General features: G+C 43.8%; 1 protein-coding gene across 8 annotated transcripts in view; it reads right to left on the minus strand.

Annotated features, from left to right (window-relative positions):
• HYDIN (HYDIN axonemal central pair apparatus protein) overlaps positions 1 to 26,912 on the minus strand; it is a 1,718,235-nt gene that overhangs the window by 1,316,522 nt on the left and 374,801 nt on the right. For all 8 annotated transcript variants that reach the window (XM_033943280.1, XM_033943278.1, XM_033943277.1 and 5 more), the window contains one exon: positions 3,481 to 3,616. In XM_033943280.1, coding sequence (XP_033799171.1) covers positions 3,481 to 3,616 — 136 coding nt within the window. The remainder of the gene's footprint in view (positions 1 to 3,480; positions 3,617 to 26,912) is intronic.

A 26,912-nucleotide genomic window follows, 5' to 3' on the forward strand; every position in this document is an offset into this window, starting at 1 on the left:
GAACCAGTCCAAGACAGTCTGATCAAGGCCAATGTCTGAGAACAGGTAGCGCAGCTTATGAAAAAATATTACCTCCTATTGGTTTTAAAAGTATTTCCATGTAACTTCATTGAGTGTCCCCTAGTCTTTGTAATTTTTGACAGAGTGAAAAACTGGTCCACTTATATCCATTCTACTCCACTCTGGAGTTTGTAGACTTCAATCATATCTCCCCTCAGCCATCTCTTCTAAGCTGAAGAGCCCTAACCTTTTTAGTCTTTCCTCATACGAGAGGAATTCCATCCTCTTTATCATCTTGGTTGCTCTTCTTTGAACCTTTTCTAGTGCCGCTATATCTTTCTAGAGATTAGAAGACCAGAATTGAATGTAATACTCCAGGTGAGGTAGCACCATGGAGCGAAACAATGGCATTATAACATTCTTAGTCTTGTTAACCATCCCTTTTTTAATAATTTCTAGCATCCTGTTTGCTTTTTTGGCCGCCACCACACATTGGACTGAAGGTTTCATTGTATTGTCTACAATGACACCCAGATCCTTTTCTTGAGCGCTAACCCCCAAGGTGGACCCTAGCATCCAGTAACTGTGATTTGGGTTATTCTTCCCAATGTGCATCACTTTGCATTTGTCCACATTAAATTTCATCTGCCACTTGGATGCCTAGTTTTCCAATTTCCTAAGGTCTACCTGTAATTTTTCACAATCTGCATGCGTTTTGACATCTTTGAACAGTTTAGTGTCATCTGCAAATTGAATCACCTCACTCATCATTCCAATTTCCATATCATTTATAAATAAGTTAAATAGCACCAGTCCCAGTACAGATCCACTGTTTACTCTCCTCCCTTGAGAAAAATGACTAACCCTCCTCTCTGTTTTCTATCCAATAACCAACTCCTAATCCACAACTGAACTTTGCCACCTATCCCACGACTCTTTAATTTTCTCAGGAGCCTCTCATGAGGAACTTTATTAAAAGCTTTCTGAAAATCTAGATACACTACATCAACTGGCTCACTTTCATCCACATGTTTATTCACACCTTCAAAGAAGTCAAGCAAATTGGTGAGGCAAGATCTCCCTTGGCTAAACCCATGCTGACTCTGTCTTATTAAATTATGTTTGTCTACTTGTTCCACAATTTTATTTTTATAATTGTTTCCACCATTTTGCCCGGCACTGAAGTCAGGCTTACTTGTTTGTAATTTCCCGGATCTCCCCTGGAACCCTTTTTAAAAATTGGCATAACATTAGCCACCCTCCAATCTTCAGATACTACAGACGATTTTAGCAACAGGTTATGGATCACTAACAACAGGTCAGCAATTTCATGTTTTAGTTTTTTTAGTACCCTGGGATGATTTATCACATTTTAACTTGTCAAATTGGCTTAGTACATCTTCCAGATTCAAAGAGATTTCTTTCAGTTCCTCCACATCATAATCCTTGAAAACCATTTCCGGTTCAGGTAGATCTCTTACATCTTCTGTAAAGATCGAAGCAAAGAATTCATTCAGTCTCTCTGCTATGGTGTTATCCTCCCTCAGCACCCCTTTTGCTCCTTGATCATCCAACAGTCCCACAGATTCCCTCACTGTTTTTCTGCTTTTGATGTACATAAAAAAATTGTTATGGGTTTTTGTTATGTAGAAATTTCTCTTCATATTCTTTCTTAGCTTTCTTTATCAATGCTTCTTATTTTCTTCATTCTGATCCTTTTTCCATTCTTTAAAGGATGGTTTTTGGGGCTCTAATAGTCTCTTTCACTTCGCCTTTTAACCATGCCAGCTCTTGTTTCCTCTTCTTTCCACCTTTGCCAATAAGTGGCATACATCTAGTCTGGGCTTCCATGCCTAGTTCCATGCCTAGTTTGAGGTCCTAACCTTTGCAACTGATCATTTTAGCTTCTTTTTAACCATTTTCCTCATTTTATCATAATCCCCTTCCGAAAATTAAATGCCTCTAAAGTAGATTTCTTTTTCAACGTCACTCCTGGTATCAGCTCAAATTTGATCATGTTATGATCACTGTTTCCAAGCAGACTGAACACAATTAACTCCTATACTATGCCTTGCATTCTACTAAGGTCCAAATCTAAAATAGCTCCTCATCTTGTCGGTTTCTAGACCAGTTGCTCCAAGAAAGCACAGTTACTTACCATAAAAGGTGTTATTCAGGTAATGTCATCCACGGATCCCCAGTGTGGACAGCTTTAAAAGTGCATCGCTACTTTAAGAACTTAAGAAAGTTTACAAACTGCCTACATTGCGCAAGCGCAAGTGCCTTCCTAAGCGATGTAGGCTTGCGGTACCTCAGTTCTGTAATCAAGCTCAGAAGCCAACAGGGGAGGTGGGTGGGTAGTGAGAATATCTGCCTGCTGTCCCTGGATAATACCTGTTACGGTAAGTAACTGTGCTTTATCCAAGGACAAGCAGGCAGCATATTCTCACATGTGGGACTCCCAGCTTACTACTATGGGATGGAGGGAGTGTTGGCTATTAAGAAAATAAATTTTGTAGTACTACTTGGCCGAAGTGACCATCCCATCTGGAATAAGATTCCAGACAGTATTGAGATTTGAATGTATGAACTGAGGAACAAGTAGCAACTTTACAGATTTCACCAATAGGAGTGGAACGTAAAAAAGCAACTGAAGATGCCATAGCTCAGACTTTGTGAGCTGTGACACAACTCTCCAGTTGTAGCCCAGCCTGAGCATAACAGAAGGTAATACAAACACCAAACAGGTAGAAATAGTTCTTTTGGATACAGGACATCCCAACTTATTAGGATCGAAGAAGACAAAGAGTTGAGGAGATGTCCTATGTGGCTGAGTACACTGTAAGTAGTAGGCCAAAGCTCGTTTACAGTCCAAACTATGAAGAGCCGTTTCTCCACTGGAAGCACAATGGATTGATTGAGATGGAATTCGGCTAGCGCGGGGGTTAGCGCGTGATAAAAAGTCACGTGCGATAAAGCTGATAATGCGGCTTCGTAAAAGGAGCCCTAAATGCTGTGCATCCCATTTTTTATCTATGGCCCACATGGCATTCAGCGCTTGCTAATGTTCATATGCGACTTGTGATACCATTACAATTTAATAAATATTTTCTTTAATTACTTTTTTTTAACACAGGCATCTACCAATTGCCCATTATACAGTATACTGCACTCTTATAAGCAGATGCTATAAAAATGTACATTCAAGTCAAAAACCCCTCCTAAACTCCATCCCTAGGGACACCTCTGCCTAGGTCAGAAAAACTTTTGTGAATAAATGATATAAAGGCATAAACTAAGGAAATTTTAGAAAAGGCCATTTCACTAATATACTGTTCAACATGGCATGGAAGAAAAAGGAGAAAAATATATGTACACTGGTACTGAAAGTCCTAAATGTTCGCTCTGGAAGAAATATCTGCATTTTTTGTGTTATAATATTATAGTAGTGATGAATAGAATGGACATAATATAACAAACCTGTGAGAGAACACAGTAGCACGCTGGAAGATTGCTCTTATTTACAAGTTTTACTGATTGTTCATAAGGGTATTGCAGGAAACATCGGCCAAACTTCAAGATAGGGTTTTCAACATGCACCAAGGGCACAAGACATCTAAAAAAGTTTTTAAAAAATGACAGTAGAAAGACTGAGATTTATAGAACTGTTTCACATCACTGAATTTATCATCACTTAAGCTAAAGATGTGCTTGATACACCCAGCTTCATAACACACAAAATTTTGTGGAGAAAAGTTACATCAGCCTCAAGCTCTTAAAGACATACACACTTTTTATAAGAGTCCAGCACCGGAGCTCTGTGGATGATATCACACACATGTAAAATTACTTTGGCCTAGAGTTACCATATTTTGAGCGGTAACACCCTGGACACATGGCCCCACCCTGTTTCGCCTCCTGCCCCATCCCCACAAAGCCTTTTCTCGTCTTCCCCAATGAGCTCCGGCTGCATCTGGATTGCCTAGAGCGTGTGTGGATGTGTGTGATGTCATCTGCACATGCTCAGAGGCCCTCCAGATGCAGCCGGAGCTCATTGGGGAAGATGAGAGGAGGCTTTGTGGGGATGGGGCAGGAGGCGAAACAGGGTGGGGCCAGAGCTCGTTGGGGCTTTCCAAAATCTGGACAAACTGCTGGGTTTTGGAAAGTCCATCCAGGAACCCAGCCAGTCCTCTAAAATGAGGACATGTCTGGGTTTTCTTGGACATGTGGTAACCCTACTTTGGCCTGCTTGTCCTTGGAGAAAAATGCATTCGTATGCTATGTGAAAAATTCATGGCTATAGCTCTCCATGCAAGTTCTGAAGAGTATTTAGTCCCTAATTACTAAGGTAATGCTTACCTGTAATGGAGGTTTTCTGAGGATTGCAGCAATGGACTAGATTCACTAACGGCACAGATCCGACCTGATCCATGAGGGATCTGATCCGTGTCTGGGGGGCTGATTTATGAATCGCCTTCATGCAAATGAGGGCGATCAGAATCACGTCTCCAACTTAAAGCTCGGATTGTTCTGTAGCGATCCCGACGCATCCGCAGACCATCTGTAGATGGTCTGCGCATGCGTCGAAGAACAGCAACTTTTTAAAAAACTTTAGTCCAGCGAGCCCGTGGTTTTAACCCGCTTTAAACCCATCGGTTAAAACCATGGGCTTGCACTGCGGGGGAAGGTCAGGGCAGCGCTTGGGGCAGAGAGCAGGAGAGTCGGGGGCAAAGCAGGCCGGCAGGAGCAAATTGGCAGAGAGTCGGGGCAGGGAGCAGGAGAGGAGATTCGGGACAGAGCAGGCCGGCAGGAGAAAATCATGGCAGAGAGCAGGAGAGTCAGGGGCAGAAAGCTGGAAAGTCGGGGTAGACAGCAGGCAGAGAGTAGGAGATGGCAGTCAGAAAGCAGTGAACGACTGGTCCCCAGCAGTCGCTTGTTTGTGATCAGCCAGCCCAGTCGGTGTTGCAGGGTTTTTGTACTTTATTGATAATTTTAAATACATTTTAAAACTTCTATCTTATATGATCAAGCATAGAACAGTATATTAATTCATTGTGTGTCTCATTCCTTAATTCATATTAAAAAATATCAAAACATCTATATATATCTTCAATAACCCAACCCACCCTTCTTCCCCCCTTCCCCTCCCACCCCTGTGGGAGGATGTATGCAGGAGATTCATAAAATATAAAAACCTAAAATTTAAAAATCAATAGGAATACTCCCTTGGGAACTAATCCAAGTTTCATATGTATCCCAAATGGTATTATAGTACTCCTGAGAATTTCAAAAAACCGTGAATACAGTTTTTAGGCAGGGGAGACAGGAGAGGGCAGCTCCTGATTGGTAAGGCCCAACTTTGGTACAGGAAGAGGCAGTCGGATCATACAGCGAGTGATTTCCTTCACTCGCCAGCGCTCTGGCTGCCTTCTCCTGCCTCTCCAGCTGCCCTCTCCTGCCCAGCTATTCGTGGTCGGAAAATACTGCGAATGACCAGGACCGCCAACCGCCAGCCGCGAATTCGCAGGGGAGCACTGTATAACTATGTATCTGGTTTCTTCAAAGGGCAGTCAATTTTGACATTTGTTGTATATACTGAACTTTGTTCAACAATACTCAGAACACCGTAAGATCTGGTTGTTTCCAAGCAGATATCAACACAAGTTGACCTGTTGTCATTATCAAATGTATCCATCTCTGCTGCTTGATATGCAGGGCTGCTGGTCCCAAATTCAACAAGCAGCACTCCATAGACTTAGGTATCGAAATGCCTAGCATTGCCTCAGTAAAGGAAATCACTTTATCCCAATAGATCTGTGCTTTTATACAATGCCACCATACGTGTTAAAAAGTACCCACTTCCACACATCCTCTCCAACATTTATCCGATCCCATACATAAGCTACTCACTAAGGAAGTCCCTAATTGGCTCAGGTGCCTCGGGGTCCTCCCTTGGGAGGGGCCTGAGGCACCTGAGCCAATCGAGGCTTTAGGCCCCTCCCCTAAGGCCTCAGACACATCGCTGGAGTCATGGGAGCAAGAGGGACTGAGCACCCCATTGTGCTCTCTTACAGGTATGGGAAGTGGGGTGGGGAATGGGAGGGGGTGTCCGGTGGCAGGAGGGAGTCGGCATCCCTCCTGCCATTTATTTTTTTTGTGGGGGGGAAGTCAGGAGTGGGCCTGATGGCAGGAGGGAGTAGGGATTCCTCCTGCCATAATTTTCAAGCGTACGACAAACCGCCTCTGTACTTTGTATGTTTAAATATGTGTGCTTTTAATATTGGATGTATACTGCATTTGACGGTGTAACAAGATTTTAATAAACTTGAACTTGAAACAATAGTAAAACCCAATGCAAAATAGCCAAACAACTGTTAGTGAATCAATCGCTTGGCTATTTTGCATGCATGGGGTTTTACTAATTTGCATGGGCTGGATCGGATTGGATAGGAGATTGCTAGGGCATCAGTTTAGTGTATCGGATCAGGGTCGGGGAACGATCACAAAACCTTTGTGATCATCGTTAAAGGATTGGAAGGTTTAGTGAATCTAGCCCTTAGTCTTCTGCTCCCTGTTGTTAATTGTTATATGTCTTGTTTGATGTATTGTATATTACCATGTAACCTGTTCTGGGTTCCCTGGGGAGGACGGAATATAAATCAAATTTAATTAAATAAATACCGTCCCCTGTGAAAGGCATGTTAGAAAAAGGGGAATCAAAAAGTATATAATTTTACCCCTGTGAAAAAGGAATGAAGAACAAGCCATGATAGATGTGGTCCCGAGCAGTAAATAAGTGCCACATGTAAACACGTGTACCCAGAAGGTGAACAGGAAAATCAAAGTAACAACCCCTTGTCATTGACCTCCTGTACCCTCATACTTTGGTATAGAAGAGAGACCATGGGTAATATCAAAGAAATTACTTCTGAGCCAGTAGTACCAACTGAAGCAGAGTAAGTTAACGAAAAGAGGCAAAGTGACTAGAGAGTTGAGGTGCTGAAAAAATATTCCTGGGAAGCAATAGATGTACTCCACAGAAAGTGGTCGTAAGTAGCAAAAAACACGAGAGAAATAGGACAACCAGGAGAAAAACCTCAGTGCTGCACAGAGAAGTACGCAATGGAGAGTGACCAGATACATCAATCACTGAAGAGATTGTTGAAGTGGTGAATAGACCCTGATCTTTTCAGATAAGAGGTCAAAAGCTCTCCCCTTTCAGACCACTGAGATGCCAGAGAAGAGAATGGGATAACATGGTTTGAGGATGCCATGTGACCTATGCATAAGCGTAATCCCAGAGGGCCAGCTATAAAGCAGTGTAGCCTCAGAACAAGGTTTTATGTATGAATTCAAGAAACAGAAACCAGAGGACCATCAAAAATCTTTTTTGCAGTTAACCCCATTGAGGAAACTACAAATAGGGTGAAATCATAGGCGTCAGAATGGGGGAGGGCACAGGGGCCATGGCCTCCCCCAAAATTGCCACTTTTATCCCTGGTGGTCCAGTGGTAAAGCGGGCAGAAGAGAGCTTTCTGTGCTCCTGTTCTGCTGCTAACTCAGTCGGTCAAGGCTGGTTTCTTCTGCCGCTGAGCGCTTTGGTGCTCCTTCTCGGAGATCAGCGGCTTCTTTGACTGGCTCCCGCGAGTGTAGTACATCAGTAAGAATTAATATACCCTCGATAAAAAAGGTAACACAGAAGTGATCTAGGAGTAGTCTAGAGGTCACAACATGTAAAGCAGATTAACAAGATTCTCGCATACTGCTGAGAAGTATAACAGGTAGAACAGTAACACAGAGAATGAAGATCGATACAAGACCCAAGGACCTTGGAGAAAGGTATGGCTTAATTTCACTATTGGAACCATGAGATGGAACTATGAGATGCTATAAAAACTTGTATAAGCTAAGTGCATCCGAACATATCCATTTGCTCTGTTCAGTGAGTAAAATGAAAATGAAAATATGAATGTGACCTGTGTAGCATGCCGAGCAAGAACAGGTCTGTAATTACAATCTTAATGTAGTAGGATTTTGTAAGTGCGCACTGATGTTCAAGAGCACAAGCCTCAGATTTTATATCGTGGATATGAATTCTTCGGTCTAGAAACTCTGTTTGAGAAAAACTGGAGGGAAAATGAAAAAAATAATAAAATCCTAAAAAGGATATAGTGGCCTCCTCCTCCCCTACAGCTATTCCCAAACCTCTGGGTCCTTTAGAATAAGAAAGGATATGGAGTAAAAGGTGTTATGGATAATGTCATTTAACAATAGGAGAAACACAAGTAGGGAAAATACTTGAAAGTAATCGTATGAGCCTCCTGGAAAGTACTGAACATAAGAACATAAGTAATGCCTCTGCTGGTTCAGATCAGAGGTCCATCATGCCCAGCAGTCCGCTCATGCGGCGACCCATCAGGTCCAGGACCTGTATAGTAATCCTCTATCTATACCCTTCTATCCCCTTTTCCTTCAGGAAATCATCCAATCCCTTCTTGAATCCCAAAACCGTACTCTGTCCTATCACGCCCTCTGGAAGCGCATTCCAGGTGTCCACCACCCTCTGGGTGAAGAATAACTTCCTAGCATTGGTTTTGAATCTGTCCCCTTTTAATTTTTCCGAATGCCCTCTCGTTCTTGTAGTCTTCGAAAGTTTGACGAATCTGTCCCTCTCCACTTTCTCTATGGCCTTCATGATCTTGTAAGTATCTATCATATCCCCTCTAAGTCTCTGCTTCTCCAGGGAAAAGAGCCCCAGTTTCTCCAATCTTTCAGTGTATGAAAGGTTTTCCATACCCTTTATCAAGCGTGTCGCTCTCTTCTGAATCCTCTTGAGTATCGCCATATCCTTCTTTAAGTACAGCAACCAATATTGGACGCAGTACTACAGATGCCCGATACAACGGCAGGATAACTTCCTTCGTTCTGGTTATAATACCCTTCTTGATTATACCTAGCATTCTATTCGCTTTCTGGTACAGTGGAAGGCACATATCAGTAAAAATAACCTGGTTGATCCTGCTTTGCTGTAATGCTTGGCTGACTTTGTTGTTTAACATGGGAAAAAGAATCTAACTTAACAGGCTCTCTACACCAGTGGTCTCAAACTCGTGGCCCAGGGGCCACATGCGGCCCACCAGGTATTATTTTGAGGCCCTCAGTATGTTTATCATAATCACAAAAGTAAAATGAAATAGTTTCTTGATCATATGTCTCTTTAACTATAAATTACAATATTATTATTAAGACTTAGCCTCGAACAGAGGAGATTGAGAGGGGACATGATCGAAACATTCAAGATACTGAAGGGGATAGACTCAGTAGATAAGGACAGGTTGTTCACCCTCTCCAAGATAAGGAGAATGAGAGGGCACTCTCTAAAGTTGAAAGGGGATAGATTCCATACAAACTTAAGGAAGTTCTTCACTCAGAGAGTGGTAGAAAACTGGAACGCTCTTCTGGAGTCTGTCATAGGGAGAAACACCCTCATGAGATTCAAGACAAAGTTATACAAGTTCCCGCTGAACAAGAATGTGCACTGGTAGGGCTAGTCTCAGTTAGGGCACTGGTCTTTGACCACAGGGCCGCCGCGTGAGTGGGCTGTTGGGCATGATGGACCACTGGTCTGACCCAGCAGTGGCAGTTTTTATAAAGAGTTTTACCTCATGCAAAACTGTCATTTCTTTAATAAGACATTAATTATTTTTTCTGAGACCCTCCAAGTACCTAGAAATCCAAAATGTGGCCCTGCAAAGGGTTTGAGTTTGAGACCACTGCTCTACACCCATGTTAGACTCCACCACTTATCTTTGCATGTTTGTATCCAAACAACAGAAAAGACCACCTTACAAGCTCTCCACCCACGGTGGAATCCTGAAGCAGTATGGAAAACCAGTTTCAATGTGGAGCGATGCTGGTTAAGCATGTTGAAAGGATAACCCAAAAAATCATTCAGAGATCATTTTGTCTTGTATTGTGTAAAAATATGGTAAGGAATCTAACTTGACAGGCTCTACACCCATGTTAGATTCCACAACTAGTCTTTGCGTGAACGAGTCCAGACCATAGGAAACAAACCACCTTACAGGCTCTACACCCATGGTGGTTTCCTGTCACTGTATCCCAATGATCAATTCACTGACATGGATATATCAAATATGACGAACATCAATTTCCATTCATATGCAAGCTTGCGCAGTGGGGTTCATAGGAAAGAAGTAGAAAGCTGTTGGAAATGAAAAAAAACAACAGAACTCAGTGCCTCGAAGTGCAGAAATGATGGAGATTACAAATACCACTTCCCAAGGAAGATATTTAAGGTGAATAAAAGACAAAGTCTCAAAGGAATGTTTCATAAGCCTGATGAGAACAACATTAAGATCCCAAACCACTGGAGGTGGTTTGAGAAGTAGTTGGTACTCTTCCCCCTACTTATTCGCGTTTTTTCTCTATTTGCTGCCTTGACGTTCCCCTTTCACCGCAAATGTGGAAGGAGAAATGTAGTTGGATATGTAAAAATCCTTTCATACATTAGGAAACAAAAGATAAGCAGTCAGACATTTGAAATGTAGATAGGCGATGATGCTTCAATAATGCTCGATGCAGTAAGAGTTGGATCAGGAGTGTCTGTGTCCTCTGGTTATAAACCGACTCTTGAACAGATGTTCACTTCAAAGCAGGAGATCGATGCAATGAGGCTTCTTGGCATTGTGCTTCGAAGTAGTGGATCGATGCCTCGATGGAAAATGTTGATGAGATGAGTTATAATGTCGATGCGAAGATCAATGTTTGGAGGTAGAATGTTATCGAGAAGGAGAGCAACGATGCCTCGCAGAAGATCCATGAGAAGTAGCTTGATGATCCAATGGATAGTTGAAAACAGTACTGTGAAGTCTCTTAGTGGGATGCTTAGGCTGGGCCAGTACCGATAGAGTTATTTTGTGTGGTTTTTGTGTTTTTACCAAACTCCCCTTGGAAGAACTCATCAAGTTTCTCCCTGAAAGCATGCACGGTACTGTTGGCTCAACAACCGGTACTGTCAGTGCAGCATGTTGTTTCAGAATGGATGACCTCAATGAGAATGCATACCATGAAGGAGAGAAACCTGCAAGAGTGAATGATAGTGTCATTGTTCAGTCTATATCAAAGGGACTCGATGCTGTTGAGACCTGCGACGCTGTTCATTAATGAAGAGGAGGCACCACGACCATGTAACATCAAGTGGTATTGAAGGTGCCACATGCGTTGAAGTGTGAATGACTAAAAAGGCAATGCGCTTTAGAAATGACAACCTGTATTGCTCATGAAGCCATGCATTAAATGGACTTGATGCTTAATTGGCAGGGCATTCTCCACTGCGATGTATCTGCGTAGAAACATGGTAGAAACATCGGTTACAGAAAGGCATGCATCAACCGGAGTCGATGCTAATATGCCATCAATGCAAGTAGATGGAGGTATTGATGTCTATCGGTTCCAACAAGTCCCAGACCTATTTGAATAAAGAAATAAAAGAAGAAAAACTTTGACACTAATCAATAGTAGCTCTCCTCTTCTAATCTGTAGCCCCAGCGTCAGATACAGTCAGAGAGGGCAAGCTTGGGTAGATTTCAAACAAGGACGAAAATCCATCGATGATTACAGTAAGTATAATAATAATAATAATAACTTTATTTTTCTATACCGCCATAGTCAAACTGACTTCTAGGCCAGTGGTTCCCAACCCTGTCCTGGAGGAACACCAGGCCAACTGGGTTTTCAGGCTAGCCCTAATGAATATGCATGAAGCAAATTTGCATGCCTATCACTTCCATCATATGCAAATCTCTCTCATGCATATTCATTAGGGCTTGCCTGAAAACCCGATTGGCCTGGTGTTCCTCCAGGACAGGGTTGGGAATCACTGTTCTAGGCAGTTCACATAGAAAGAAGGCTGGACAATCAGCGAATTACACAATGCAAGAAGGAAGTTACATAATAATTAGGGAAGCATCGGGAAGGAATACATGAGAGAAAGAAATTACCTAATACATTGGGGTAATAAAGGGAAGAATATCTGAGAGAGGTCGTCTGATTAGGCAAGGAATTTGTCAAATAGAACGGTTTTAATTGATTTTCGGAATGTGTTGTAGGTCTGTCTGGCTTTGTTTATGTGGTTTCCCAGCCAGGATTCCTGTCTGTTTGCTTGGAATGTGAAGGTTCTGTCTAGGAAGGATTTGTATTTGCAGCCTGTGATCTTTGGGTATGCAAAGATGTTTTTTTTTCTGGTTGTAAGTGTGGGGTTGTGCAGAGTGAAGTGTGTTTGTAGGTAGGAAGATGCTAGGCCCCAGACTTGTTTGTAACAGATAAATGCAAATTTGAACAGTATTCGCGCCTCCATTGGTAGCCAGTGTAATTTTTTGTAATAGGGGCTGATGTGGTCTTTTTTCTTCAATCCGAAGATCAAGCGAACTGCAGTGTTTTGCACTAATCTTAATTTTTGTACTGTTTTTTTGGGGATACCCAGGTAGGCGATGTTGCAGTAATCTAGGGTAGATAGGATCAGCGATTGCACCAGTAATCTAAAGGATGTTGTGTCAAAGTATATTTTGATAGTTCTTAGCTTCCACATCGTGTAAAAGCATTTCTTCACCAGTAGGTTTGTGTGGTCGGCCATGGTTAGGTGAGTATCTAAAGTGATAACCAGTATTTTTATGGTTTTGGAGATTGGGTATTCATGGTTGTTTATTTTTAACGATGATTTCGTTATTTTGTCGTTGGGGCTTGCCAAAAAGATTTTTGTTTTCTCTGTGTTCAGTTTTAGTTTGAAGCTGGTGGTCCATTTTTCGATTTCTATCATAGTGTGTGAGAGTTTATCTATAGTTTCATTTGTGATGTCAGTTATGGGGATTAGGATGGTTATGTCGTCTGCGTATATGTAGTGCTTTAGGTTTAATTTTTGTAGTAGGTAACCTAAGGGTGCGAGGTAGATGTTGAATAATGTGGGAGATAGAGGGGAGCCTTGGGGCACTCCTGATGGGTTTTTCCATGGGTTGGAGTAATTTCCGTTGCCGGTTACTCGGTAGGATCTGTTTGTTAGGAATTCTTGGAACCATTTCATTACCTTTCCCGAGATTCCTATTGCGTCAAGGCACAGTAGCATGATTTTGTGGTCTACTAGGTCGAACGCACTGCTAAGGTCTAGTTGCAGAATCAGTGCGCTTTTGCCTTTGCTGAAAAGATCATAGAGGTGGTTTAATATGGAAGCTATGACAATTTCTGTACTGTATCCTTTCCTGAAGCCTGATTGGTGTTCACTGAGAGTGTTGAATTTGTCTATGTAGTCTGTTAGTTGTAGGTTGACCAATCCTTCCTGTAGCTTTGTGAAAAGGGGAATGCTTGCTATGGGCCTGTAATTGGTTGTTAGTGCTGTTGAGGCTTTTTGATTTTTGGGGATAGGAGTAATCAGTATGTGTCCCATATCCTTCTTTAAGGTTCCGTTTGTAAGGGCAGTTGTTAACCAATTGAATAGTTCCATTTTGAAGGCGGGGGGGCAACTATCATGAGTTTAGGGGAACATTCATCGAGTAGGCAGTTAAATTTGGTATATTTGCTGAATAAACTTAGGTACTGGTGCCAGTTTGGGAATTCGAAGTGATCCCAATTCATGTCTGCTCTGGGAACCTGATCGTGGGGTTCAAGGTATTGAAGTGTATTGGTTGTGGGTATGGGTAGAGTAGTTCTTAGGTCAGTGATTTTATTTTTAAAAAAGTTAGCTAGGATTTGAGCGGATTGGGGGCTCTCATTGTCTTTTTTCAGGATTCGTGTAGTGTCTGTTAACGTTTTTACCAGTTTGAATAATTCTTTACTGTTTATTTTTGTTGAACCAATTTTTTGTGTGTAGTGTATTGTGCGTTTTTCTTTGATCAGATTTTTGTATATTTTCATTTTTTGTTTCCAATTTGTCTTGTTTATTTCATTGTTTGTTTTTTGCCAGATTCTTTCCAATTTTCTTAGTTCCTTTTTGTTGGTTAGTAGTTCTGAGTCGAACCATTCGTTTGGTGGTCTATCTTTCTTTCTGTATGTTTGGTATGGGGCTATTTGATCTAGGAGGTCTTTACTGAACTTTTTCCATCTTGTTGGGAATTCCTTTATTTCGTCGGTGGTGGGAAGTAGCTCATAGTGAGCCCAGAATTCTGTAGGGTTTATGGTACCTAGTTATTGTTTTTGTGTTTTTATTTTTGTGTTTCGGTTGTGAACTCTTTTTTTGCCAATGAAGGTTGAAATTGCCAATATAGTGGTCTGACCTTATGCATTTTTTCCAGGTCCCTGTGCAGTATTGTATTTTCGGATCAAGGGTTTCTTTTTGAAAGAAAGTGACTATGTCTAGTTTGTGTCCCTTTTCATGGGTTATCTCTGTGTCTGGAATTGGAAAATCGAGTGACAATAGGAAGTTGGCAATTTCGGTTATTTCTGGTTTTCCCTTTTGTTCAAGGTATATGTTTATGTCCCCCAGGAGTAGATTGTATGGTCCTTTTAGTGTGTTTAGGGTTAGGAATTCGAAGAATTCATCTCTGGCATTTGACCATTTTTTGGGTGGAATGTAGAATAGGGTAGTATTCAGTGAATCTTCTAGTTTAGCGTTAGTGATTTTGCAGGTTAGTATTTCAAGGTTTTATGATGTTTTGGAGTCTGTCTTAATGTAGTTAAAGGTTTCTTTTAGTATGATCACTAGGCCGCCTCCTTTTTTCCAGCTTCTAGATAGAGGGAGTATTTTGTATCCTTGTGGTAGAATTTCTTTCATGATGATGTCTGTGTCTGAGATCATCCATGTTTTTGTTACAAATAGGAAATCTGGTTTTGTTTGTGATATCCAGTCGTTTATTATGTGTGCTTTGTTTCTCACGGAGCGGGTATTTAGATAGTATCCGGAGATGTTTCCATAGTTGGTTGGGGTGGGGGTTTCAGAATATATTATATTTTTTAGGTTTCCATTTTTGGTCTGGTTCTTGTGTGGGTTGCGGGGTTTGCGGTTGGTGTTTATCACTGGGATTTGAAGTGGGCCTTGTTCTGGGTAGATTTTTAGTGGTTGGTGGGGGTTTGTTGCTTTGGATAGTTTGACTGGTCTGTGCCAGGTAGGATGGTTGTGAATGGGTTGATAGGATTTGTCCTCATAGGCCCAGCATCTAGAGCAGATAAGGAACAGTATCCCTAGTAGTAGTTGGTGTTTGTTGTAAATTGCCATGTTGTGTGAGGTGTAGTGGGATGTGGGTTGTATCAGGTAGTAATTGGTAGTACAAGCTATATATTCAGTAGTATGCTATGCAAGCGGTAATAGTAATGAGCGTTATAGGCTATGCATGCAGTGGCAATCTAAACATGCGGTGGCAGGCTTTACATGCAGTAGCAATCTAAACATTGTGGCCACCATTATAGCCTAAATCAGGGCTCTGGAACAATCCTGAAAGTAGCCACAAACAAAGTACTAGCGTGTGACCCGACAGAGAGTCACCCTGCAGGACTGAACTTTCCAAAAACATTCACAATTATTTTCAAACCAAAAAAATAAAGTCCCCACAACAGGAAGTAGAAAAAATAAGTCAATTTTACTCATGCACTGAAGCAGGTAAGTAAATCCTCAATCTTTATCACATTAGTCAGGATGCCATACATCATTAAAGCAGAAAGAAGAAAAAAAAACTTGCCAAAAGGCCTGAACACAAAACAGTTCATAAACAAAATCAAACTTTCTTCTCCTGCTTATTAATTCCCAATTGTCCTTGATATCACAGTTCAATACAGAGCTTGTTCAGCCTGCTCCAAAGCAGGTATTTCTTTAACTCAGTAATAAAGTTCAGCATTCCGAATTCCACAATTCCTCATCCAAAACAAAATAAAAGAAAGCCTCTGGCAACAATCCAGGTCTGCCAGGAACAGGAGAGTGTACTAGGTTTTGCACAAATAAAGGCCCAAAAATAGGCTTTCAAATATTCCCTCCCAAGGTGGAAGCAAAACCTCTCCCCACAACACTCCTAGCTTTCTCAAAGCTCACATTCCATGAAAAGAGAAAAAAAAAAAACACAGCACACAAACAGTCAAAAAAACAAACACACTCACTGTTTGTGGCTGGAAGCCAAGTCCACCTGCATCAGCTCAGGGTCATTAGATTCACTGCCAGAACAGGCTTCCTGAAAATCCATAGGTTCTTCTCCCAGGAGGAACAAGTGTTCAGCTTGTTCAGCCTCGATCAGCTCCATGGGTTGGGGCCTGTTGTCCCTGTTTGGCTCAGGAGGATCCCTAGGGAGGCAAGGCTTAAACTTCCTCCCTAACCGGCTTCCTGGTCTGAATGCCAGTGCTGGCTTATGTACTCTAGGGGCAGGCCCTGTTCTGAGTGTGTCAGCAGATCTCCAGGGGCCTCTAGAGCTCCCCTGGTGGTGGTTTGTACAAATCTCACTACCTTCTTCTTCAGATAAATCTGGCTCCTCCTGGTGGTCAGTGGCATTATTTCTCAAACTAACATCCTGAAAAATCCTGAAATTTTCTTTCTTGGGTTTTACTTTTACTTTTTTCTTTGGTGTGACTGGGACCTTGACAGGCCTTGTGTCTGACTGGTCACAACATGCGGTGGCAGGATATACATGCGGTCTGTATGCAGCTATATATATAGTCTAAAGATGTTGTACGAGCGTTATATGCAGGCTATACTGTCTATACATGCAGGTTATACAGTCTGTACAGGCTAACCATGCGATAGCAGGTTATGCATGCGATAACAGGTTATACTTGCAGGTTATATTGCCAATACAGCTAACCATGGTTCTCGCCGCCGAAACTCTGCGAAAAACTTTCCTCTCCCGGCTGGCAATGGGGGAGGAGGTGGATCAGGGGTCGCTTGACCTGCAGCAGGCAGGTCCGAGGTCTCCTTCTTCTCTGGCGGCGTGGGCTGGTCCCTGCCGCCGAAACTCGGCGAAAAAGTCTCCTCTCCCGGCTGGCAATGGGGGAGGAGGCGGATCAGGGGTCGCTTGACCTGCAGCAGGCAGGTCCGAGGTCTCCTTCTCTGGCGGCGTGGGCTGGTCCCTGCCGCCGAAACTCGGCGAAAAAGTCTCCTCTCCCGGCTGGCAATGGGGGAGGAGGCAGATCAGGGGTCGCTTGACCTGCAGCAGGCAGGTCCGAGGCCTCCTTCTTCTCTCTATGGAAAATTGTGTGAGGCTGCTGAAATTCGAATGAAGTTTGAAGAAAGTCCAAAAGTTCATTTTTCTTTTACTTTTGTAGATTACCATATATACTTGAATATAAGTCAATCCAAATATAAGTCGCGAACCCATTTTCCCCCCAAAACGGAGGTAAAATGGTTGACTCAAACATAAGTTGGGTGGCTTAACATTCAAGTGCCCTGCCCTGTCAGGCTCTGCACCCAGCCCCCTTCCCTCCATCCCCTATCAGGCTCTGCACCCATCTCCCTCCCGTCAGGCTCTGCACCCAGCCCCCTCCTCCTTCCTTCCCTCCCTCCCCTGTCAGGCTCTGTACCCAGCCCCCTCCCCCCATCAGAAACTGTACCCAGCCTTCCTCCCTCCCAGGCTCTGCACCCTGCCCCACTCCCGGCCCTGTCTGTCGTACCTCCTCTGCCGATTGCTGGTGGTCCAGAGGTGAAGCAGGCAGGAGCAAGCTTTCCGCGTTTCTGCCTCGCTGCTGCCCCACTGCTAATCCAATTGGTCGGTGGCTGCTGCAAGTTGTGGTTTCTTCAGCCGCAGAGCAGCACCAAGCAGGAGCGCACTTTGGCACAGCTGCTCGGCGCTGAGCGGCTTCCTGACTGGCTCCGCAAATTCTCGCGAATATGAAGCCCTGAGGACTCCTGCAGGAACTCATCTTGACTCCTCATGGGCTCAAAGGCATCTGCACATCTATGCTTCACCAAATCCATCAAGTTGCTACTTGAGAGCTCTAGGAGAGATTTTTGGCCCACAAACTGAGTCACCTGCAACTGGGATGCCCTAGAGGGACTAGAGAGGCTAAACCCAGCACTCCCACCCTCCCTCCCTCCCTCACGTGCCCTGCAGCACATGGAACATGGATGCTTTTCAGCCAGCCAGCCAGCCAGCCAGCCAGTTCAAATCTGGCATGTATCCACATTAAAACACCCTGGGGAGTCCATCTGGAATGATTTTAAACAAAATCAAAGTGTTTTGAGACAGAAAGAGGCTTTTAAAATCAAATCAGGAAATCCAAGATGGCTGCCATGTTGCAGCATTTTACCACCAAAAAACAGCCCAGGAAAGCTAAATAAATGCACAAAAAATTCAACAAAGGGGTATATGGAGGTGAGAGACCCAAATACTAGCCCCAGAAACCTTCAATTTGTAGACCCCCCTCCCCTATGTCTCCCATAGGCTACAATAGCCTGTACTCACATTTGTCCTGGTGCTCTGCCTGCTTCAGCTGAAACTGTAACCTGACAATGGAGAACAAATCAGCTGTAGCCTTACAATGGAGAACAAAGCTGCTTCAGACAAGCACAAAATCTCAGTCCACAATGCTTGTTTCTTCGAGCTGCCTGTCAGACCCTGAACAAGTCTGAGACCTTGGAACTCCATAGCTCCTCATGCTTCTTCAGGGGGAAACGCAGTTGGCACCCGCTAAAGCCCTCAGGACCGACATGGGGCCATACAGCTTGCACATGCTCAGGTAAAAACTAGGAGCGAGTCGCACTCTCAGAGGAAATGGTCCCCAAGCAACCAAAGTGTTAGGGTAGTCACTTCACTGGCTCCCTATCTGCCATTGTATACAGTTCAAGATCTTATTGCTGACCAACAAGTGTGGTCATAAGAACATAAGAACTGCCATCTCCGGATCAGACCCATGGTCCATCGAGTCCGGCGATCCGCACACGCGGAGGCCCAGTCAGGTATACACCTGATGTAGTTTTAGTCACCCATATCCCTCTATGCCTCTCGTAAGGAGTTGTGCATCTAATTTGCCTTTGAATCCTAGCACAGTGGATTCCTTAATAACCTCCTTTGGGAGAGCATTCCAGGCGTCTACCACATTTGTCCTGGACTTGTCCCCCCTTAGCTTCAAACCATGTCCTCTTGTCCGTGTCGCGTTGGACAATGTAAATAATTTATTTTCCTGCTCTATTTTATCGATGCCTTTCAGCATTTTGAACGTCTCGATCATGTCCCCTCGCAGCCTCCTCTTCTCAAGGGAGAACAGTCCCAGTTTCTTGAGTCATTCCTCATATTCCAAGTTCTCCATACCTCTTATTAGCTTCGTTGCTCGTCTCTGCACCCTCTCCAGCAGTTTTATATCCTTCTTTAGGTTGGGAGACCAATGTTGGACACAGTATTTCAAGTGTGGTCTGACCATTGCTCTATAAAGCGGCATTATGACTTTCTCCGATCTACTCGTGATTCCTTTTTTTATCATGCCTAACAATCTGTTTGCTTTCTTTGCCGCTGCCGCGCATTGTGCCGACGGCTTCAGGATCCTATCTATCAGTACACTCAGGTCCTTTTCTTGTTCGCTCTTACCCAGAGTTGCGCCTGACATTCTATACTCGTGTTCCTTATTCTTACTACCTAAATGCATTACTTTGCATTTCTCCACGTTGAACTTCATCTGTCATTGCTCTGCCCATTTCTCTAACTGATACAAGTCGCTCTGGAGTTCCTCGCTATCCTCCTGCGATCTGATTGCCCGGCATAGCTTAGTGTCGTCTGCAAACTTAATGATCTCACTGGATACTCCTTCTTCCAGGTCATTGATGTAAATATTAAATAGGATCGGCCCAAGAACCGAGCCCTGGGGCACACCACTAGTCACTTTCTCCCAGTCTGAGAACTTCCCATTTATGCCCACTCTCTGCTTTCTGTTTTCCAGCCATTTGCCTATCCACCTGTGTATATCTCCCTCTATTCCATGGCTTTGTAGTTTCCTGAGAAGTCTTTCATGTGGAACTTTGTCGAACGCTTTCTGGAAGTCCAAATATATTATGTCCACTGGCATTCCACTATCAATTTGCTTGTTCACGGTCTCAAAAAATTGAAGTAAATTCGTTAAACATGATTTCCCTTTCCTGAACCCATGTTGACTGGGTTTCATCAAGTCGTGTGTATCTAGGTGCCGGACTATGCTATCCTTGATCAGTGCTTCAACCATCTTTCCAGGGACAGACGTAAGGCTCACAGGTCTGTAGTTGCCCGGTTCCCCTTTCGATCCTTTTTTGAAAATTGGCGTGACGTTCGCTATCTTCCAGTCATCTGGTATCTGTCCAGTTCTGACTGTCAGATTGGCAAGTTTTTGCAATAGCTCTCCGATTTCAACCTTCAATTCCTTTAAAACTCTCGGGTGAATTCCATCCGGTCCAGGGGATTTGTCACTTTTAAGTTTGTCGATCTGGTAGTATATCTGGTCCAACTCCACTTCAACTGTGGTGAGGCTGTCTTCTATTACTCCACTAAACACTTTCACTGCTTCTGGTATTTTTGCGGTATCCTCCTCCGTAAAGACGGACGCAAAGAAGGAATTTAGTTTGTCTGCAATTTGTTTATCTTCCTTGATGTACCCTTTTCTTCCCTGGTCGTCCAGGGGACCCACCGCCTGTTTTGTGGGTATTTTCCCTTTCACGTATCTAAAGAAGGGTTTGAAGTTTTTGGCCTCTTGCGCTATTTTTTCCTCATAGTCCTTTTTGGCATCCCTCACCCGCCTTGTGACATTTCTTCTGATCATCTTTATGTTTTTTCCATGCTTCGGTTGTTTTCATGTGTTTCCATTTTTTGAAAGAGTCCTTCTTTTCTTTTATGGCTTCCCTCACCTGTCTGGTAAGCCATGCCGGTTCTCCCTTACCTTTTGTTCTCCCCTCTTTGGAGATCCTCGGAATGTGGAGATTTTGTGCTTCTGTGATAGTATTTTTCAGTAGGGACCATGCCTGGTCTACCGTTTCAAGTTTGTCCACCTTTTTCTTGAGTCGTTTTTTCACCATGGCTCTCATGTGATCGTATTTGCCCTTTTTAAAGTTTAAGGTTTTGGTTAAGGTTTTGGCATGTTTTCTATTCCCGATGTCAAGCTTAAAGCTGATCACATTGTGATCGCTCATCCCCAGCGGTACCGTAACTTCTACTTCTTTTGTCGGACCCGTGAGGCCATTTAGTACCAAGTCCAGGGTGGCGTTGCCTCTTGTCGGCTCTTTTACCATTTGTTCCAGGAAGCAATCCCCTAGCGCCTCCAGGAACTTGGCCTCCTTGCCGCAGTTGGAGGTTCCTAGTTTCCAGTCTATCCTCGGGAAATTGAAGTCTCCCAATATTATTACATTGCCCGTCTTGCATTCTTGTTTGATTTCCTCTATCATTTCTGAGTCAGTTTCCTCCGCCTGTCCTGGGGGACGATAGTAAAGGCCAATTTTTGTGTCTGCGCTGTTTTGGCCAAGAATCTTGATCCAGAGGGACTCTAGCTTCTCTTTCATTTCCGTCGTAGCCACTTCAACAGATTCTATTCCTTCCTGAACATATAGGGCAATACCTCCACCTTTCTGCCCTACTCGATCTCTTCTATATAGTTTGTATCCCTGTAGCACTGTGTCCCATTTGTTTTCTTCATTCCACCATGTTTCTGTTATGCAAATGATTTCCAACTTATCATGTCTTGCTATTGTCTCTAGTTCCCCCATTTTGTTTCCTAGACTTCTAGCATTCGTATACATACATTTGATTCTTTTCGTGTTACCTTTTTGGACTTCCTACTCTTTACTGTCTCTACTGTTTCTTTCACGGTTTCCTTAACCGCTCCAGTGTTGCCTCCCTTGTTTGTTGTACGGTCATCCCCTCCTGTGTCTGAGTTGTCCCTTCCTGCCTTGTCTTCCTTATTTGCTGTGAGGTCGTCCACTCCTGTGTATGAGTAGTAGCCCATGGTTTCTTCATCGGTGCATCCTGTCGTCCGTGCCATCGACTGGTGGTCGACTGTCAGCTTTCCCCTATTTGTTAGTTTAAAGCCTTCTCGATGGCCTTCTTCATGTTGCCTGCCAATACTCTTGCTCCTTCCTCATTCTGTTACATAAGAACATAAGAACTGCCATCTCCGGATCAGACTTTCGGTCCATCAAGTCCAGAGATCCGCACATGCGGAGGCCCAGCCAGGTGTACACCTGGCGTAATTTTAGTCACCCATATCCCACTATGTCTCTCGTAAGGAGATGTGCATCTAGTTTGCTTTTAAATCCTAGAATGGTGGATTCCACAATAACCTCCTCTGGGAGAGCATTCCAGGTGTCCACCACTCGTTGCATGAAGCAGAACTTCCTGATATTTGTCCTGGACTTGTCCCCCCTTAGCTTCAATCCATGTCCTCTTGTCCGTGTCATATTGGACATTGTAAATAATTTTTTTTCCTGCTCTATTTTGTCGATTCCTTTCAGTATTTTGAAAGTCTCGATCATATCCCCTCGCAGTCTCCTTTTCTCAAGGGAGAACAATCCCAGTCTCTTAAGTCGTTCCTCGTATTCCAAGTTCTCCATACCTTTTATTAGCTTCGTTGCTCGTCTCTGCACCCTCTCCAGCAGTTTTATATCCTTCTTTAGGTTGGGAGACCAATGTTGGACACAGTATTCCAAGTGTGGTCTGACCATTGCCCTATAACTTTCTCCGATCTACTCGTGATTCCTTTCTTTATCATGCCTAACATTCTATTTGCTTTCTTTGCTGCTGCTGCGCATTGTGCCGATGGTTTCAGAGTCCTATCTATCAGTACACCCAGGTCCTTTTCTTGTTCGCTCTTACCCAGAGTTGCACCTGACATTCTATACTCGTGTTCCATGTTCTTTCTGCCTAAATGCATTACTTTGCACTTTTCCACATTAAATTTCATCTGCCATTTCTCCGCCCATTTCTCTAACTGACACAAGTCACTCTGGGGTTCCTCACTATCCTTCTGTGATCTGATTGCCCGGCATAACTTTGTGTCGTCTGCAAACTTGATGATCTCACTGGATGTTCCTTCTTCTAGGTCATTGATGAAAATATTAAATAAGATGGGCCCAAGTACCGAGCCCTGGGGCACACCGCTAGTCACTTCTCCCAGTCTGAGAACTTCCCATTTATGCCTACTCTCTGCTTTCTGTTCTTCAGCCATTTGCCTATCCATCTTAGTATATCTCCCTCTATTCCATGGCTTTGTAGTTTCCTGAGAAGTCTTTCATGTGGAACCTTGTCGAACGCTTTCTGGAAGTCCAAGTATATTATGTCCACCGGTTCTCCATTATCAATTTGTTTGTTCACAGTCTCAAAAAATTGAAGTAAATTCTTCAAACATGATTTCCCTTTCATGAAGCCATGTTGACTGGCTCTCATCAAGTTGTGTGTATCCAAGTGCTGGACTATGCTATCTTTAATCAGTGCTTCAACCATCTTTCCAGGGACAGACGTAAGACTCACAGGTCTGTAGTTGCCCAGTTCTCCTCTTGATCCTTTTTTGAAAATTGGCGTGACATTCGCTATCTTCCAATCGTCCGGTATCTGTCCAGTTCTAATTGACAAGTTGGCAAGTTTTTGCATAAGCTCTCCGATTTCAACCTTCAGTTCTTTTAAGACTCTCGGGTGAATTCCATCAAGTCCAGGAGATTTGTCGCTTTTAAGATTGTCGATCTGGTAGTATATCTGGTCCAAGTCCACTTCTATTGTGGTGAGGCTGTCCTCTATTACTCCTTTGAACACTTTCACTGCTTCTGGTATTATTGCGGTGTCCTCCTTCATAAAGATAGATGCAAAGAAGGAATTTAGTCTGTCTGCAATTTGTTTGTCCTCCTTAATATACCCTTTTCTTCCCTGGTCATCCAGCGGTCCCACCGCCTCTTTTGCAGGTTTTTTTTCCTTTTACGTATCTAAAAAAGGGCTTGAAATTTTTGGCCTCTTGCGCTATTTTCTCCTCATAGTCCTTTTTGGCATCCCTCACTGCCTTGTGACATTTCTTCTGATCATCTTTGTGTTTGTTCCAAGCTTCGGTTCTTTTCGTGCGTTTCCATTTCTTAAAGGAGTCCTTCTTTTCTTTTATGGCTTCCTTCACCTCTCTAGTAAGCCATGCCGGTTCTGGTTTGCCTTTAGTTTTCCTTTCTTTGGAAATCCGCAGAATGTAGAGATTTTTGCTTCCGTGATAGTATTTTTCAGTAGGGACCATGCCTGATCTACCGTTTTAACTTTGTCCATCTTTTTCTTGAGCTGTTGTTTCACCATGGCTCTCATGCTATCGTATCTTCCCTTTTTAAAGTTTAAGGTCGTGGTTAAGGTTTTGGTACGTTTCCCTTTCCCGATGTCAAGTTTAAAGTTGATCATGTTGTGATCGTTTGTCCCCAGCGGGACCGTGACTTCTATTTCTTTTGTCGGTCCCGTAATGCCATTTAGGACCAAGTCCAAGGTGGTGTTTCCTCTCGTCGGCTCTCCCACCATTTGTTCCAGGAAGCAGTCCCCTAGCATTTCCAGGAACTTGGCCTCCTTACTGCAGTTCGAGGTTCCCAGGTTTAAGTCTATCCCCGGGAAATTGAAGTCTCCCATGATTATTACATTACCTGTCTTACATTCTTGTTTAATTTCCTCTATCATTTCTGAGTCTCTCTCCTCCGTCTGTCCTGGGGGGGTCGATAGTAAAGGCCAATTTTTGTGTCTGCACCATTGTGTCTAGGAATTTTGATCCAGAGGGACTCCAGCTTCTCTGTCCTTTCCGTCGTAGCTTCTCTAACAGTTTCTACTCCATCCTGAACATATAGGGCAATATCTCCACCTTTCTGCCCTACTCTATCTCTTCTGTATAGTTTGTATCCCTGTAGTACTGTGTCCCATTTGTTTCCATCATTCCACCATGTTTCTGTTATGCAAATGATTTCCAGTTCATCGTGTCTTGCTATTGTCTCTAATTCTCCTATTTTGTTTCTCAGACTTCTAGCATTCATATACATACATTTGAGTTCACTTTGTGTTACCTTCTTGGACTTTCTAAGCTTAGCAGTCTCTACTGTTTCTTTCACGGTATCCTTTTCTGCTCCTGCATTGTCTCCCTTATTTGCTTTGTAGTCGTCCCCTCCCGTGTCTGAGTAGTTGTCCGTAGTTCCTTCTTCGAGGCATCCTGTCGCCCGGTTGACTGTCATCTTTCCTCTGTCCTTTAGTTTAAAGCCTTCTCAATGGCCCTCTTCATGTTGCCTGCCAATACTCATGCTCCTTCCTTGTTGAGGTGTAGTCCGTCCTTTCTGTAGTACTTGCTTTTCCCCCAGAACACTATCCAGTTGCGCATGGAGTCAAAGCCTTCCTCTTTGCACCGTCTCATCCAGGCGTTGATCGCTTGCAATTCCCCTTGTCTCTTTCCATCCGCTCTTGGTACCGGGAGGATCTCGGAAAAAGCCACCTTCACCTCCCTGATCTTCAGTTTTCTTCCGAGTGAGCAGAGCTGGCCCTTCATCTCTTCCCTGTCATACTTCCATCCGCTCACATCGTTGGTTCCCACGTGGATAAGCACAGCAGTGTCCTCTCCCCCTGCACTGTCTATGATCCTGGAGATCCTGTTGGCCACATCCTTCACTCTTGCTCCAGGCAGGCAGGTGACGATTCTATCCTCTCTCCCTCCTGCGGTGTGGCTATCCACATGGCGTATAATGGAGTCTCCTACGATGATCCCCATCTTCTTTATTCGGAGGTTCCTTGTGGGTCATAAATCCACGTCCATGGTGAAGGGCCAATCTTCTTCTTTCTGCGATACGCTTGAAGTTGCTTTCGGCTCTTTGTGTGGGGGGACGTCTTCATGCATTCTCTCTCTTTCTCCTGGTGTGCGGTCGTCCCCTATCTTAGCTTCAGTCTCTTCTGAATTTGTAGGGGTGTCTTCTCTCCTCTCGTCCAGGCCATCTTCCTGGGTTGCTCGGGTACAGTTCTCCAGCCCTGGGATCTCCACATGTTGCTGGTGGGCTTCCTCGATGAATCTTTCTAGCTCCTTGACCTCTTCGTTTGCACTGAACTCCACTAGAAACTTCTCCTGTTCGCGGATTCTATCTTCAAAGGTGAGGAGTTCTTTTAGTTCCATCACTGTCTCCTCTAGTAGTCAGACTTGCCATTTCAAGCTATCCAGCTCCATGCAGCGACTGCAAATGTATTCCCGAGTCCCCGAAGGGAGGTAGTCATACATATTGCAGCCGGTACAGAAGACTGGAAAGCTCATCTTCTGACTTCCTTGGGCTTCATTTCTTGTTTCCCTTCTGAGTTGTCTGAGTGATTTCTTGTGAACCTTCTGTCTCTTTCGACTGGATGATTTCTGACTTCCTGTCTGCTGTCTTCCTGTTTGTTGTGAGTCTGCTGGTGTTGCTATGTTGGTACCTGTGAGTGCTTGTTTCCCCTCTAGGTATGTAGTATGTGAGAATGTGTGCCCTGATGTGTAGCTAGCTAAAACTAGGACTTGTAGCTTTTGTTCTAAGTCGCTCTGCTGGGCGACCGAGTTTCCCAGCTCTTTCTTAAGGCTCCTTCGCAAAGGCGAGCTTGTGTGTGTGTTTTCTTCTGTGCTTGCTACTTGCTACTTCCCTATTAGCTGCTTGCTACTTCCCTATTAGTAGTTTGACCAGTGTTGACTAATGTTGTTGTGTTCTGTGTTGGTTAGTGCTGTTGTCCTCTGTGTCCTCCTTCTGCTCTCCTTTAGTGGCGTGTGGTTGTGTGTTCTCGGTACCCTCTGTGTATGCCTGGTTGTGTGTTGTACCTGCTTTGTCCTCTATGCCTGCTGTAGTTTCCTTCTGCACCTACTGTGGTCCTCTTCTTACACTCCTTTAAAGTTGACCCCTCCCATTTTAAGGGGGAGCTTCGATGTCTGATGTCAGGGGTGGGCGGAGCTGACTCTCGCCGATTCCCCTAGTCTCCTGCCTCTTCTCTTCTCAAGCTCTGAATTGCCTCCCTTTCCTTCTAATTTCTCCCTCTGTGCTGCTC

Source organism: Geotrypetes seraphini, chromosome 4 (genome assembly GCF_902459505.1).
Source record: "Geotrypetes seraphini chromosome 4, aGeoSer1.1, whole genome shotgun sequence".
NCBI classification, from domain to species: Eukaryota; Metazoa; Chordata; class Amphibia; order Gymnophiona; family Dermophiidae; genus Geotrypetes; species Geotrypetes seraphini.